Source organism: Petromyzon marinus, unplaced genomic scaffold (assembly GCF_048934315.1).
Source record: "Petromyzon marinus isolate PM22_M1 ecotype Great Lakes invasive population unplaced genomic scaffold, UKy_Petmar_22M1.pri1.0 PM_G_Scaffold_86, whole genome shotgun sequence".
Taxonomy (NCBI): domain Eukaryota; kingdom Metazoa; phylum Chordata; class Hyperoartia; order Petromyzontiformes; family Petromyzontidae; genus Petromyzon; species Petromyzon marinus.
Genome location: NW_027423042.1, coordinates 339,341 through 352,483, shown reverse-complemented (window position 1 = coordinate 352,483; position 13,143 = coordinate 339,341). Strand labels below are relative to the sequence as shown.

General features: G+C 41.4%; 1 protein-coding gene across 1 annotated transcript in view; it reads left to right on the top strand.

The window, feature by feature from the left end:
• The window catches only part of LOC142921711 (putative ATP-dependent DNA helicase HFM1), a 39,089-nt gene extending 25,946 nt beyond the window's left edge, over positions 1-13,143 (top strand). Inside the window, exons 26-35 of the mRNA XM_076063021.1 lie at positions 18-121; positions 1,578-1,739; positions 2,654-2,734; positions 3,581-3,711; positions 6,690-6,775; positions 7,261-7,304; positions 8,654-8,792; positions 9,594-9,744; positions 10,637-10,704; positions 12,797-13,143. Of these exons, the coding sequence (XP_075919136.1) occupies positions 18-121; positions 1,578-1,739; positions 2,654-2,734; positions 3,581-3,711; positions 6,690-6,775; positions 7,261-7,304; positions 8,654-8,792; positions 9,594-9,744; positions 10,637-10,704; positions 12,797-12,866 (1,036 nt within the window). The 3' untranslated portion in view covers positions 12,867-13,143. The remainder of the gene's footprint in view (positions 1-17; positions 122-1,577; positions 1,740-2,653; positions 2,735-3,580; positions 3,712-6,689; positions 6,776-7,260; positions 7,305-8,653; positions 8,793-9,593; positions 9,745-10,636; positions 10,705-12,796) is intronic.

The following is a 13,143-nucleotide window of genomic DNA, read 5'->3' as shown; positions in this document are numbered from 1 at the left end:
CGATATGACCTTCACAGAGATTACATGCTGCTGAAAACAGGGAGTTTCATGAAGAAGATTGAAGTTGTTCGGCCGGAAAAGAGTGACGAGCTCAACGTTTACCTCCTCAGCTCTACATATGGTAAGTCTCAGGGTTGCCACCTTGTCCACAGACTACATCAGGACATATTTCTCAGTCAGCCTTGGTCAGGAGTCAGCTTCGGAGCCGCGTTCAGCTTCATACAGACTGCTTCATGACGTAATGTATGTACGTACAGTATTCACAAGTATGGCAGCTGTTGAAATATCAAGTTTTGTACCGAATTCGAAAAAAAGGCTCTTATTGTTATTTTGGTTGCCAACCCCTGGGCAAGGTCTAACGAAACTGTGCAGTGTCCTGGAATAAATTTCAACTCAATACTGGTACCAGGTCTAGGTAAAAAATAAATTACTGGTACCCGAGCACAGATGTCAATTCCCGAACAAGTGCCAATCTTGCACACGTTACACACAAACTTTATTTCATTCATGTAGCCTCTCGTCCAATTTTACTTGTTATTTATCAAAGGTTGCAATACAATGTGGATTCGTATGACATCTAAATGCGACAGCATCTCAAGACACCGTACACAAACAGAAGGCATATTATATTCTTGGTTCTTTCGGTAAAGTCACGTAGAAGGGAAACAATAAAATAATAAAAATATAAAACTATAAAATTATCACGACGTTTCGACTGCAACACAAGCAATCATCATCAGGTGTGAAAACCACAGCAAGATGATGATTGCTTGTGTTGCAGTCGAAACGTCGTGAGAATTTTATTGTTTTATATTTTTATTAATTTATTGTTTCCCTTCTACGTGACTTTACCGAATAGAACCAAGAATATGAATCCCTGCAGTCACGAAAGCTTTAAATCAGAAGGCATATTTTCAAAAAATTATTTTTAGAGAGGCAGTCGGCCATAGGCAGAGGAAAAAGGAAGCTCTTGATGCTGCATTTATACAAGGAGAAAGGCGTCGACAGAACTTATGACTGGGAGGAGGGAGGTCCAGATTATGGGGGCAGCAAATGAGAGTTAGCAACTTCCCAGTGAACCGAGGTTTACAGGGGGAATTTGACAGAAAACCTTGGTTGCTGGAGTGAAGAATATGTGGAGGGGAGTAGAGTGAGATGAGAGGAGAGATTTAGGCATGGGCGAGTCAATGGAGTATCTTTAGGACGGTGAGTGCTATTTTTAAATTGATCTGGGATTACATTGAGAGCCAGTGGAGGGATCTCAGTATTATGGTGATGTTTTGTTTACGGATGTGGACGAGAAGCATGTCAGGGGCATCTTGCATCATCTGGAGTTTGAGGATGTGAGGAGATGTGAAAGTGTGGATGGCAGCTGGGGTAAGGAAATGGTGGACGTGGAAAATGTGCAGGTGGAGGTATGAGGTTCTCCAGAGTTGACAGTAGAGAGATAACTCGTGCTCAGGATCAATTACAACTGAAAGGTTTCTCACACTCTCTGTGTATGTGGCAGAACAAAAAATGTGGTGAAGATGATTAAAGCTATCGTGGTAAAAATGTGGTTCTAATGCATTTCCCAGTTGGTATGGACATCCATAAGAACTTCATACCATTCTACTCTAGCCCTCGCACCTCTGGGCTCTACGGGAATGGGAGACATCAGCAGGCCCAATCCCTGCATGCTACTACCTGTGAGAAACCAAAGGCGTTTGCCTCAGCAGCGGCACAAGCAGCCGGCAATGGTTTGTGTCGCCTCATTTCTACATGCATTTTATATCAATTGGTTTATTTAGACTCTATGCATTTGATCCCATGGAAGCAATTTAGAATGCAGCATCTTCATATCTACAACACTCATATAATCCTTAAATTGTGCAATTGTTCCCACCAACTCATGCTGTGACAAGTATGTGGCAATATACATAGGGGACGTTAGGTGTGGTGCATTATATTTTGTTGTGAAGTTGACCTGTACATATACAACTTTACTGCAAAGATCATCTCTCTTGTGCTCAAGAGTTCCAAACTGACACAGCGGTGATGGACCCCTCCCTCCCCTCTTCCTTGAGACCCCGAAAATTAATATTTTATTCTCAGAGAAAATACATGAACTGTATATATTTTATACGACTTTAGGGATATATATTCTTGGTTCTTTCGGTAAAGTCACGTTGAAGGGAAACAATAAAATAAAAAATATATATAAAACAATAAAATTCTCACGACGTTTCGACTGCAACACAAAGCAGTCATCACACCTGATGATGGCTGCTTGTGTTGCAGTCGAAACGTCATAAGAATTGTATTGTTTTATATATTTTTTATTATTTTATTGTTTCCCTTCAACGTGACTTTACCGAAAGAACCAAGAATACGAATCACTGCAGTCACGAAATCTTTAAATCACGACTTTAGGGATCTAATTAAATCTTCAGGACTGTCTCCCCCACCCTCCTTGGAACGTTTTAAGACATGCTTCTGCACACTAGAGTGGCTTACACATCTCGACTCTTCGCTCGACCTACAATATGCTGAAAGTAATGTTCATAAACATTCAGCGTTTGATTGTATTTGTCACGTGATGTGTAATGTGTCATTATAAAACACGTTTACAGTGAAAAAGACTTCTCCACAGAGCTCTCGTTTGTTTCTGAAGGTTACTCTGCTGGCTTGGAAGATTCCAAGAGAAGCTGTCTTCACAACTGTAAAAATAAACAAATGTGTGGACACGAGTGCTGTGAGTACCTTCATCGTGATTCAACGTATTTACAAAGTTATTACTACGAGCAATTGTGATTATTTTGGGTTGGGTATCATATTGTATTTCATCAAACGAAGACCGATACACTTCTGGCCATTCACCAGCGTTGATCCAAGCAAATCTGACATTGCTGATGAGACACTGAATTCCAAAACTGGTGCAGCGTTTTATTGTATTAAACACATTTTGCTGCAATTATGCACTCCCAGAATGGAGGTTTGACAGATGGGATGTATACAATTACTTTAATGTTCATGTGGAGGGACAGACGTGGAATGCGTGCTGTGCGCGTATTTATTTTGTTTGCAGGCTGGTAATGGAATGTGTAAAATAATGTGATTTGACACGATTCCATTCAAGACTGCATTATTTTTTGTTATCAAGCTTCTTCTGTCTCATTCGTATGGTCTGCCTCGTAGATTCTGTCTTGTGCGGTCTCATTTTGAACGTTAGCCAAAATGATACATTTGCATATAATTTTCATCAGTCATCGATCATTCTCATGCACAATTGGTTGCACGCATCATAGGCCTGCTAAATAAATAACTCGTATAGTCTTTGTTTTGCCGCTCAAATGAGCATTTGGCGATACTCATTTCCTGATGACAGCCATAGTCCAGTGGTGCTAATTCTGCATTCCTGTGGTGGGGTGAGTGAATCACAGGAGTTTGATTCTGTTGTCTTCCCCACAATAAGATACAAATTTTACTGACCCTGGAGAATGTAGGCTGAGCCAACCCCCCCACTAGGATCTGAACCCGCAAGGCGAAAGCACCTGATGAATGCAGGTCTAAGCGCCTGCGTTGTTGTTTTAACTTGTAGGCAAAGGGAATATGGCCAGGTCAATGCCGCTAACACCCAGCACCCCGAGCGCTGACGTGCGTAGCTTCCTGAGTGAACTAAAAAGCAAGACCGTAAGTGTAACAGGCTTTCCGAGTCACAAAAGGCTCAAGGTATGAGTGAAAATGTCACGGTTAAACATCGCACATTTTGACAGCCCTCATATCTGTCACCGCACCTGTGTTCATACTGTACCTCGTTTTGTTTTGTGTAAATTGGCACGCGCGTAGCAAACACGCATGCAAACATTTAGAACGGACAGAGTGTTGTACAATGAGTACCGCACCCTGTCAACGTACAAATGAATACACAATGCAGTGGTGCACACCGCTCCACTATGTGGACTGCACTCGAGATGCTGTAAGAGTTGTGCATTGTCTCATGTTGAAGTGGCTCTGGGAGCGAGAGTGCTCTAGGGGAGTCGCACAACCAAAGCTGCCACTGCTCCCCTGTGGCCTGAATTTAAAAATTTAGCTTTAGATGACCGACGTATGAACTTATTTTGTATGTTGATTATAGTGCGCTGCTACTGCTATTGTTCATCCGGCTGTTATGACTTATGCAGCTAGCGAAGGACGCTAGGTTTAGTGATGCGTGTTGTGTGTGTGTGTGTCGCTATTGTAACCTTTTAATCACATTTGTTGGGAGAACTGTTACGTTGTTTAGGTAGCATTGTTTCAGTAAGTTTTAGAGGGGCTTGGTTTGGCCCGATTTTTTTTATTTAGTATCGATTTATACTTAAATTTGTTTTATCTGTATTGTATTATGATTGTTATTGGGATCAAACATCGAAACGGATTTTTTTTGCACTTTTTGTACGCAGCATGAACGGGGCGGTGCTTTTTCTGTAGGATTTTATTGATTATGTACGTGGTGATGTTTAGATATGTGTACAATAAATTTTAGGTGTAGCTTGTAATTTTATTGTTTGTTGCGGCGGTTGCACCCAAACCAATAGCCGATTGGCTCACAGGGTCAATCCTAATAAATGAAACTGAAACTGAAGTGTGCCCATTGCGGTTTTCTCTCTAGGGATGGTGACGGATTACCACAGCCCTTGTCTGAATGCGTTTCTTTGTAGCCTTTGCTACATTTTAAAAATATAAGCACCCATGTATCAATAAGCACCCATGCTTTGTGAAATATTCTGAGATGCATTTGTATGTATGTATGTTGAGGTTCTTTCACACCGTACAGCGAGGGAAAAAAAAGTATTTGATCCCCTGCTGATTTTGTACGTTTGCCCACTGACAAAGAAATGATCAGTCTATAATTTTAATGGTAGGTTTATTTGAACAGTGAGAGATAGAATAACAACAACAAAATCCAGAAAAACGCATGTCAAAATTTTTATAAATTGATTTGCATTTTAATGAGGGAAATAAGTATTTGACCCCTCTGCAAAACACGACTTAGTACTTGGTGGCAAAACCCTTGTTGGCAATCACAGAGGTCAGACGTTTCTTGTAGTTGGCCACCAGGTTTGCCACATCTCAGGAGGGATTTTGTCCCACTCCTCTTGGCAGATCTTCTCCAAGTCATTAAGGTTTCGAGGCTGACGTTTGTCAACTCGAACCTTCAGCTCCCTCCACAGATTTTCTATGGGATTAAGGTCTGGAGACTGGCTAGGCCACTCCAGGACCTTAATGTGCTTCTTCTTGAGCCACTCCTTTGTTGCCTTGGCCGTGTGTTTTGGGTCATTGTCATGCTGGAATACCCATCAACGACCCATTTTCAATGCCCTGGCTGAGGGAAGGAGGTTCTCACCCAAGATTTGACGGTACATGGCCCCGTCCATCGTCCCTTTGATGCGGTGAAGTTGTCCGGTCCCCTTATCAGAAAAACACCCCCAAAGAATAATGTTTCCACCTCCATGTTTGACGGTGGGGATGGTGTTCTTGGGGTCATAGGCAGCATTCCACCTCCAAACACGGCGAGTTGAGTTGATGCCAAAGAGCTCCATTTTGGTCTCATCTGACCACAACACTTTCACCCAGTTGTCCTCTGAATCATTCAGATGTTCATTGGCAAACTTCAGACGGGCATGTATATGTGCTTTCTTGAGCAGGGGGACCTTGCGGGCGCTGCAGGATTTCAGTCCTTCACGGCGTAGTGTGTTACCAAGTGTTTTTTTGGTGACTATGGTCCCAGCTGCCTTGAGATCATTGACAAGATCCTCCCGTGTAGTTCTGGGCTGACCCCTCCCGTTCTCATGATCATTGCAACTCCACGAGGTGAGATCTTGCATGGAGCCCCAGGCCGAGGGAGATTGACAGTTCTTTTGTGTTTCTTCCATTTGCGAATAATCGCACCAACTGTTGTCACCTTCTCACCAAACTGCTTGGCAATGGTCTTGTAGCCCATTCCAGCCTTGTGTAGGTCTACAATCTTGTCCCTGACATCCTTGGAGAGCTCTTTGGTCTTGGCCATGGTGGAGAGTTTGGAATCTGATTGATTGATTGCTTCTGTGGACAGGTGTCTTTTATACAGGTAACAAGCTGAGATTAGGAGCACTCCCTTTAAGAGTGTGCTCCTAATCTCAGCTCGTTACCTGTATTAAAGACACCTGGGAGCCAGAAATCTTTCTGACTGAGAGGGGGTCAAATACTTATTTCCCTCATTAAAATGCAAATCAATTTATAACATTTTTGACATGCGTTTTTCTGGATTTTCTTGTTATTCTTTCTCTCACTGTTCAAGCAAACCTACCATTAAAATTATCGACTGATCATTTCTTTGTTAGTGGGCAAACGTACAAAATCAGCAGGGGATCAAATACTTTTTCCCCTCACTGTACGTAGCCAACCGTGCCATATCGGAGGTGCGGGGGAAGGACAACAATCTAAACACGAAAATCAGTAAAAAAAATAATTAGTTTTCAATTTAGATTTAAAAGTGCATCAGGATTAAATGTGGCATTATTGACTTGATTTCATTAGTAACAGGCCATTGTTATAATAATTGTCATGTTATACGAAACAAAACATTTCAGATTGTATTTGCGTTCAGCACGATAATTGTCAACCCTTGATATACCTTAAGCATGTTGTGAGCATCCTGTCGTGTCTTGTGTTGAGTACATTCATCATAGGTTTGCTCTGTAAAGGGGGGAATCGCAGTGAATTTATCCAAGTTTGCTCACGTCCCTAAGCCTCAGTGTGGACTGCATGATGATAGGTACGTTTGACGGTAAATTAAGTGTGCTGAAAATTAAAAATGCAACAGTGATGAATACTTTTGATTTAAAGCTTTCGTGACTGCAGGGATTCATATTTTTGGTTATTTAGGTAAAGTCATTTGATTGTTTAATATTTTTATTATTTTATTGCTCTCCTATTGTTTCACGACGTTTCGACTGCAACACAAGCAATCATCATCAGGTGTGAAAACCACAGCAATCATCATCAGGTGTGAAAACCACAGATTTGTGGTTTTCACACCTGATGATGATTGCTTGTGTTGCAGTCAAAACGTCGTGAGAATGTTATTGTTTTATATTTTTATTTTTTAATTGTTCCCCTTCTACGTGGTGACTTTACCGAAAGAACCAAGAATATGGTGATTAATACATTAATTATGCTGAGTCATACCGTGTTAAGGTGTGTTGTACTTGTATAGCCATGGCAAAGCTTGATATTTTAAACGTGTTTGTCTTATTGCAGATGCAGTGGCCCTTCTGAGCTCCTGTCCCCACAAGGCCAGTTGGGTAATGTGGTTATGTCTGTAGATAATAGCTATATGCTCAACTTAAAATGCTACACTTGTCATTTTGATAACTCTGTGTCGTCTGAGCTCTTAACCTCCTAATGCAATGACTACAATTAACTGCAACGTTTGATTTTAAAATAAGCGATGCAGGAGAGACTATGTGTCTCTTTGCCTATCTCTCTCTGGGCCCTTTGGTCGAGTGTCTGTCCCACGAGACATGCTTCATCATGCCCTTCATGTCTTATCTATCTCTCTGTCCCTTCCGCTTCCAAAGTGTAAAATCTTGGAGTATCAAAGGCCACCCTGATTTTCTTGTAATCATGCATCTTTTTTCACCTTGCGATACAGAACAATAATAAGGCACTGTTGTATTTATATGTTTATAACCCTACATTTTAATTGTGCAAACCTGGAAGCAAATTAAAGGAGATAAGAAAAGATGGAGGCTTAAAATACCGTCGTCAAAAAAGTCAGAATAATTGTCTTGCTCAAATGAGCATTGTTGCACACTGCTGTTTATAGCCCTGATCCAGCGGTGGGATTTCACCTTTCCGACGGCAGGGGCAGACCCTATGCATAGGACAACCACAGATTAATTGTTCTCACACACACTGGTACTTACAGACCACGCAGGGTTGATGGGCAGAGTCAATCCCAAATGAGGATTTAAATTTGTAATCTTCCAATTTGCAAGCATTCGATCTCGTGCTGAGCCACAACGTCGGATAGCTTTAAAATGCGGCCATAGACTCTAAAAAGAGCTCAACATAATTCGCTTGGGAATGTATTATAATAGATGATAAAATCAATTAAAATGTAATTCCTTGATTTCTTTTCCAGATTAAAAAATGTCAAAAGTACAAGGCCAAGCATATAAAGCTGTTTCCGACATACAGGGTATCCCAAAAGTTAGAGTAATTTCATTTAATGTAACACTGGCATTAAAAAAATGTGTTTATTCTTTAAGGTAATATTTTATCTATTATTATTAATACCTATTTTCTTCTGCCCCTGGGGTCACCTCGACAAAGAACCCGAATTGAATTGAGACAAAATAATTGATGAATGTTCAAAGATTACACCTGCAGTCAAAAGAGTCCTTAATGAATTTCAAAAGAGAATTCAAGCATCCATTAATGTCAATGGGAGTCAGTTTGAACGTTTGTTAAAATAAATCAAATAACCCGATGTGGTTTGTAAAAAATAAGTATAATAACTCTTTGTGCCCTTACTTTTGGGCTGCTACTGTATATTTATGCACTCTGGATAGGGACAAACATTTAACATGCAACAATATACATCAAGAAGCTTTGTAATACCGCTCTCTATGAAACGTGGTGTGTGCAGCTGTGTTTGCTGGTGACAAGATTGTGGATCATCGCACGTCGGGGTCAACAGAGTTACCAAGTGGAGTGGCCAAACTCCGATCTCCCGTGAGCGTCACTGATGTTCCAGCTCCAGCATTTCGAAATCAAGACGACAGTGGGTCTGTCTCCCAGATCACCTTTCACACAACACACATTCAACATGCAAACGTTATTCAGCGAAATCATCCAAAATGCACCACCAGGTCTTACCAGTCCAAAGCTAATCAGGTTTAAGTCTGATTAAGCATTCAATGGGTGGTCATCGGGACATGCCAGATGTTGATAGCTTGGACTATGATCTGGGTTGTCTCCGAGTTTTCCAGTTTTCTACAACATGCTAACTTTCTCATGAATGGAAATGGCCAAACATCCCAAACCAAGATCTTCTGGAAGCACAGTCTTAGTAGTCAGTGAGGTTTTCCTGGAAAATTAAATAGCTTGATCTTTAAGAGAGTAATGCAAGTTATGGGTCGAAATAAGCAACAGCCAATCAGAATATTCTGGTTGATACTGGTTTACTAGTATCAAGTCGATACCAGATGACAGGTATGGACTAGAATACCTATTTAAACAGTTCACATAATTAGCCTGACTTCATCCTGATTACAGTGTGGCATTCAGGCAAGATGGGAGGGCCCATTGGGTGTGGCCGGCCTGGTGGAATCGCAAATGAAATGTTGAATTTTAGCCTCCTTGACGATCACAGCGATGCCGATGCCTATGGAGTACATTTCAATGGCATTACTGGCCAGCTGGTTTCATGGTCTACGGCAGGGGTGGGGAACCTTTTTATCTGCCAAGGGCCATTTGGATATTTATATAACATCATTCGTGTTATATAAACAAATTAATTGGTGATAGTTAATAGTACAAAGGTAGATTGCCAATACTGCTAAATAGGCCACATTCTGGTTGTGCAGAGTCGACAAGAGGCATGGCAACCATAGGAAGAGACCTTATGACAGATGCTCAGGACTGGATGGGCAGTGGAGTCACCAGGAGCAGCGTGATCCAGCTGTTCCCCCGTGTGTCACACAAGCCAACCAACCCTTGCCAGCACATCCTGAGCAGGTAAAATTGCATCACAGACTTAACGTGAAAATGTAAATACTACATTTAATATGCACGTTTGGTAAGAATATGATAAACCACGATCGCACGCGCGGTTTAAGGTTTAGTTCCAAAGAAAGCAATGCAATTATGATTATTCATAGAATTTAACAACAGTTACCTCCTTATCACTGTTCTGTATCTGCTGTGACTACTCTTCGCTTGAACCTCACCCATTGAACTCTACACATATAATAATAATAGGGTTTTCCCCCTTTTTTCTGGCAACAAAACTGAAACCTTTTTACAAGGATTCATGTCTACTGCATTAACCACAATACTTGCAGTCAAAATGCAAACAAAACACATACTATGATAATATGATGCATTGTCCTTGAAACTGATTGGTCCACACCAGGGGACGGCTTTCTTTTGAGCCTCTACCCAATTGGTGCTCGACCAGATGACATCAAAAGGCTCAAAAGAAAGCCGTCCCTTGGTGTGGACCAATCAGTTTCAAGGACAATGCATATATTATCATAGTATGTGTTTTGTTTGCATTTTGACTGCAGGTATTGTGGTTAATGCAGACATGAATCCTCGTAAAAAGGTTTCAGTTTTGTTGCCAGAAAAAAGAGGAAAAACCCTATTATTATATTTTGGTACTGGCAAAGGAGGTCTAAGGATGTAGATGCTCTACACACATGTTGAGCGCTCGGTTTACCGGACTGTTTCATCTCATCCACGCTCTGCATGCGCTAACCACAACAACTCCCTCTTTGCTTCTTTCTTCTTCCCTCGCTTGTAGAAGTCTCGTGGTATCAACGGCTGTCGCCACGATGACATCTTGTGTTTTGACACGATTGTGATTGGAGGGCGATGTTTAAGTGCTTACTCTTTTTTGACATCTCAGGTGGCATGCGGTGTGAAATCCTACGGTGATTCCAAAAGTCGCATGTTTTTTTCTCCAAGTTCCACTAGGTGAGACAAACCAGTGCTTTAAACAACGGGCCCAAACACCGGTGCAGTATTATCGTATTTAACGTTCTTATACAGTGCCTGCCCCAGCGGTAGTGGGTTTTTTCCCCCGCTTGTTGTAAAGGTCCCGGGGTTAGAATCTAGCAGACTGTCCTGGATATTACTGCCAGGCAATGAACTGCTAAGTACGACACGCCGTCTGCTTCGAAGAGGATGCTAGAAGAGCCCGTGGCATTGTTTTAAGATGAGTTGGCCATTGCGTGCCGGAGTCAAATTTGCAAATGACAGTCCTGCACTATTGTACGCCGTATATTGAAAGGTTGAATTTCCCGTGGGGGTAAGAAGTGAAACGCTTAGTGACGGTGCTGTTGTTACGAGTGTGTAACAGGGAGTTCATTGAATCTTCAGACAGTGATTGTACTCGGTTGTCAAGAAATTGCCATCCGCCACAGTCGGTTCGTGACCTTGTGCAATGTGTCAATAGTGAGGAAGGGAATCAAGGCATAGTTTATACATTCCAAATGTTAGGATTTATTGTATTCTAGATCGGGTTACCGTCCTTCTGTCTGTCGTCGTGAAGCATGTTTAAAGAATCCGTCCGCGTTGGTGCCCTATAAAAAAAATATTGAGGGAATTGCACGTGAGAGAAAATGAATCAGAACAACCCACCCTCCCATATTAAACATGAGCAACCCTCACAAGTCCAGTCATGAAGCTGGGTGTAATTACCAGCGAAGCGTCACAGTACGCAATTTGTAAATGTTGTGCATTTATCAATGGTATGGGTTTCTTGGGTTAGATCGCAAAAATGTAAATGTGTCGTTAAACCCGCCACCACCCGACACAGCCAACTAGTAAGGTTTGTCATGTAAACAGAACGTGCCAATTCGTTACTAGTACAGCACGCCGTTGTGTTGCAGAGCAAATCCACAACATTAACAATCTGAGTACGACGTTTCGCCAGTGTTCGCGACCAGCATCATCAGGCGACAGCCAGATTTGTTCTGTCCTCCTGTCTCCACAAATCTGGCTATCGCCTGATGATGCTGTTTGTAATTACTGGCGAAACGTTGTACTCAGTTTGTAAATGTTGTGGGTTTACTCCACAACACACCCGGTGTGCTGTGCAGGTAACGAGTTGGCATGTTCTGTTCAGATGTCATAGTTTTCATAGTTTCATAATTTCATTATTTGGTATAGCCCTGTGAGCCATTCGGCTCTTGAATCGGGTGCAACCGCAACAAACAAAAAACATGAACAAGAAAACATCTTGAAGTGATTTTGTGCATGTGCAAACAGAAAATCCAGGAAAAAACATAAAAATATTCCTGAAATAGCACTGCACACCAACGCTGTGTGCAAAAATCCCAGTGGGATGCAAGTCAAACAAAAACAAGAAAACTTAGATTAGGGCATCAGTCTAACTCCGTACGACAATAAACAAAAACATTACCAAACCCAAAAACTTTTAGAAATCACCAAAATAAAGCCATAAATGCAATGTAACAGTGATCATAGGAACTGTGACCGAATTTTTAACAATAAAATACATAAATAACATGTAACACCAAACCCTAGAGCCACAGCTATGTCGGGTGGTGGCGGGTTTAACCACACATTTATATTTGCGCGATATAACCCCCCCTCCAAAAAAACCTTACTAGTACAGCACGTTGATGTAACGGAGAGCAAATCCACAACATTTTTAATCTGAGCACGACGTTTCGCCAGTGATTACAACCAGCATCATCAGGCGGACGGCCAGATCTGTGCATTTACTCTGCAACACACCGGTGGGCTTAAGTATGAACTAATTGGCACGTCTTGTTTACGTGACAAACCTTACTAATTGGCTGTGTTGGGTGGTGGTGGGATAACGACACATTTATGCGATCTAACCCAAACAAAAACCTTTCTACTGTATTCATAGCAATTGGCGCCCCCTATTGGAGTGATGTATTTTTTGACCGATGTTTTCCTGGGTTAATAAGTATAGTGACTATAGTCTATATGGTGAATAATATGGACTACTGTGAGGGTTTGTTAAAATTGACGCACTAATTGTAATGCTGGTCGTTGTTGTTCGACATTTTAGCGTACAACAAACGGAGGACGCTGAGGATGCTATGAAGAACTTTCTGAAAATATTTAGAGGGATTTTCTGAGTTGGTAAATTGATTTTGAAACGTCTGACCGAGGTGTTCTAGCAAAATTGCGTCACTTATATTCTTTACGGATGGTCTTCATCATAACAGCAATTTCCTTGCCTGCAACACAACTTGTATAAGTTAATGTTTTTTTTTTATAATGTAGTTTATCTAATAAAAACATTTCACGGTTGGTGTTGCATATCTAATCCTCTGATCGTATTACCAGTTTCAGTAAATGGTCAAGAGATGTAATGTTCCACAGTTGTGAAAATAAAGTCAAAGTTTCAAAATA